The sequence below is a fragment of the Fulmarus glacialis genome, unplaced genomic scaffold (assembly GCF_000690835.1).
Source record: "Fulmarus glacialis isolate BGI_N327 unplaced genomic scaffold, ASM69083v1 scaffold3884, whole genome shotgun sequence".
NCBI lineage: Eukaryota > Metazoa > Chordata > Aves > Procellariiformes > Procellariidae > Fulmarus > Fulmarus glacialis.
In genome coordinates this window covers 39,379-41,815 of record NW_009208511.1, presented here as the reverse complement: position 1 = coordinate 41,815, position 2,437 = coordinate 39,379, and the positions used below count along the sequence as shown (strand labels likewise).

Below are 2,437 nucleotides of genomic sequence, written 5' to 3'. Positions count from 1 at the left end.
GCCCCAAGTGGCCCCAAACTTTCACTGATTTGCCAGGTGAATATTTGCAGCGCTAGCTCCGGTACCCACTTTTTTGATGTTATTAGAAGTTTTATAAACCTAGAGGGTACTAAAGGCTGTGCTGTATTTATAGTCAGTTAAAAACAGAAGAACACTTTAAAAATGTAGGTGGAATGTTTAAAAAATCATTTTCGTGGGTTTTACAGAGATGAGTTGCAGAAAGAAAATGTTAGAGCTAAGTGATTTTGAACGGTGCAATCAAAAGATTTAATTATGTGGCCAGAACTAATCCAATTGCTCTATTTGAAAAGTAACTTTTTTATTCCCTCATATCACTACTGTCCTTATTCACTGTCCTTATTCACAATAAGAAGAGTAGGAAAAATATGATGCACAAGAGAGGTTGGGTCATAAAGTTAAACGCATTTACTAATGGTATCTCTTAATTTCAAACAATGATCTCAAACTGTAAGTTAAAAAAAGAAAACAGATTTTTCACCGGTTTATTTTAAGTTCAGTTCTGGAGGGTCCTGAGCTCCTTCAGCTTGCTATTGGAGTTGAGAAATCATCACCTCGTAAAAATACAGCCTCCAGTGAGACCCACGAGATCACAAATCAGTTGCCTACAGCAGCAGCGTTCTTGTAACTCTGATTTCTCTCCCCCCTCCATACCCACAGACCTCCAAGTGCAAAGGGGTGTAAAGAAGATTCAGCTGGATTTCTGCCCATGTGAGAATGTTTTTGAGCCCTTTTATCTCACTAGTTGAAATCAGAGGGCACAGCTACTTGGGTGTAAGTAACACTGTAGGATACTGAAGACTGCAAGGGTTCTACGTAATCAAGACAACCACCGATTTCTGTCTCAACACACACAACAAACTCCCTCCAGATAGTAAAGGTACCAGTACAAAAGGGCTATTCTTCCTTACTGGCTTAGCATAAAAACTACATTAACTATCTGCTATTGCGATGCCACAACTAAAAGTACAAGTTTTAAGCTCATTAATCATATTATTCATACTGAAGTTTTATCTTGGCAATAAGAAAATCTTAAAAAAACCACCCTTGATCAGCAAATACTTAATAGAGAATTTTCCATCTGGGATAACAACTGAACAATGTCTTCATTCTTATTAACCCTTGAGAATTAAAGTAAAAGAAACAGCATATTATTTTAGAGGTCAATTTTACTGCTTTGACAGTGTGAATCCTAAAGGGTTTTCACCTTCTCTCGAAAACTTATTCACTGACGGCAGTTTGGCTGAGATTTTGATGGAGAGCTCACTTGCGAGGCTGGTGGATGTGCTGTTTGACATGTTGCGGGTGAGGAAGCTTTTCCACAGAAGGATGTGGTTTCTGATGAGCCACCTGAGCTGCAGCTGGAGGGAAGTCCTTATCACCCTGTTCAAAGAACACACCAGGAAAAATTTAAGAAATCTTAAAAGTGTACTTTCCAGTTCAAGTGGATGTAAGTTTTTAAAAATGTGAAGAGCAGATGGAAAACAGTGTTGCATGTTACTCTGAAGTCCCCCCGTACACATCCCATCTTGCCATTCTTTCAGCCAACTTCAAAATTTCACTTATACAAGTTTCGCTTCTTCCAATTAGACACACCATCCAAGAATGCAGTATCTTAATGCGACCCAAGGGAAAAAACCCCTTTCCTATCTTCAGTGCTTAATGGCTCCTCATACTACACCACTTTCACTGGCTCTGTATGGTCGGATCTCCTTGACCTATTTGGTTTTCACAGAGCAACCAGAAAGAGGAGACTATTTGTGCTGGTTTTGGCTGGGATAGAGTTAATTTTCTTCACAGTAGCTAGTACGGGGCTATGTTTTGGATCTGTGCTGGAAACAGTGTTGATAACACAGGGATGTTTGAGGTACTGCTGAGCGGTGCTTGCACAAGGTCAAGGCCTTTTCTGCTCCTCACCCCACCCCACCAGCGAGGAGGCTGGGGGAGGCACAAGCAGTTGGCGGGGACACAGCTGGGACAGCTGACCCCAACTGACCAAAGGGATATTCCATACCATAGGACGTCATGCTCAGCATATAAAGCTGGGGGAAGAAGAAGGAAGGGGGGGATGTTCGGAGTGATGGCGTTTGTCTTCCCAAGTAACCATTATGCGTGATGGAGCCCTGCTTTCCTGGAGATGGCTGAACACCTGCCTGCCGATGGGAAGTAGCGAATGAACTCCTTGTTTTGTTTTGCTTGTGTGCATGGCTTTTGCCTTACCTATTAAACTGTCTTTATCTCAACCCATGAGTTTTCTCACTTTTACTCTTCTGATTCCCTCCCCCATCCCACGGGGGGGGGTGAGCGAGCGGATGTGTGGGGCTTAGTGGCCGGCTGGGATTAAAACAGCACACCATTTCACAAACAAGGTAAGGCAGGGTGAAAAACTACCTGCACAAGGAAACCTACTGCAGGAATG

General features: G+C 42.4%; 1 protein-coding gene across 1 annotated transcript in view; it reads right to left on the bottom strand.

The window, feature by feature from the left end:
- Window positions 1-685: 685 nt before the first annotated feature.
- Window positions 686-2,437, bottom strand: part of DAP (death-associated protein) — a gene marked incomplete at its 5' end in the record, with an annotated part of 4,557 nt that continues 2,805 nt past the window's right edge. The window contains one exon of the mRNA XM_009576501.1: window positions 686-1,401. Coding sequence (XP_009574796.1) covers window positions 1,282-1,401 — 120 coding nt within the window. The remainder of the gene's footprint in view (window positions 1,402-2,437) is intronic.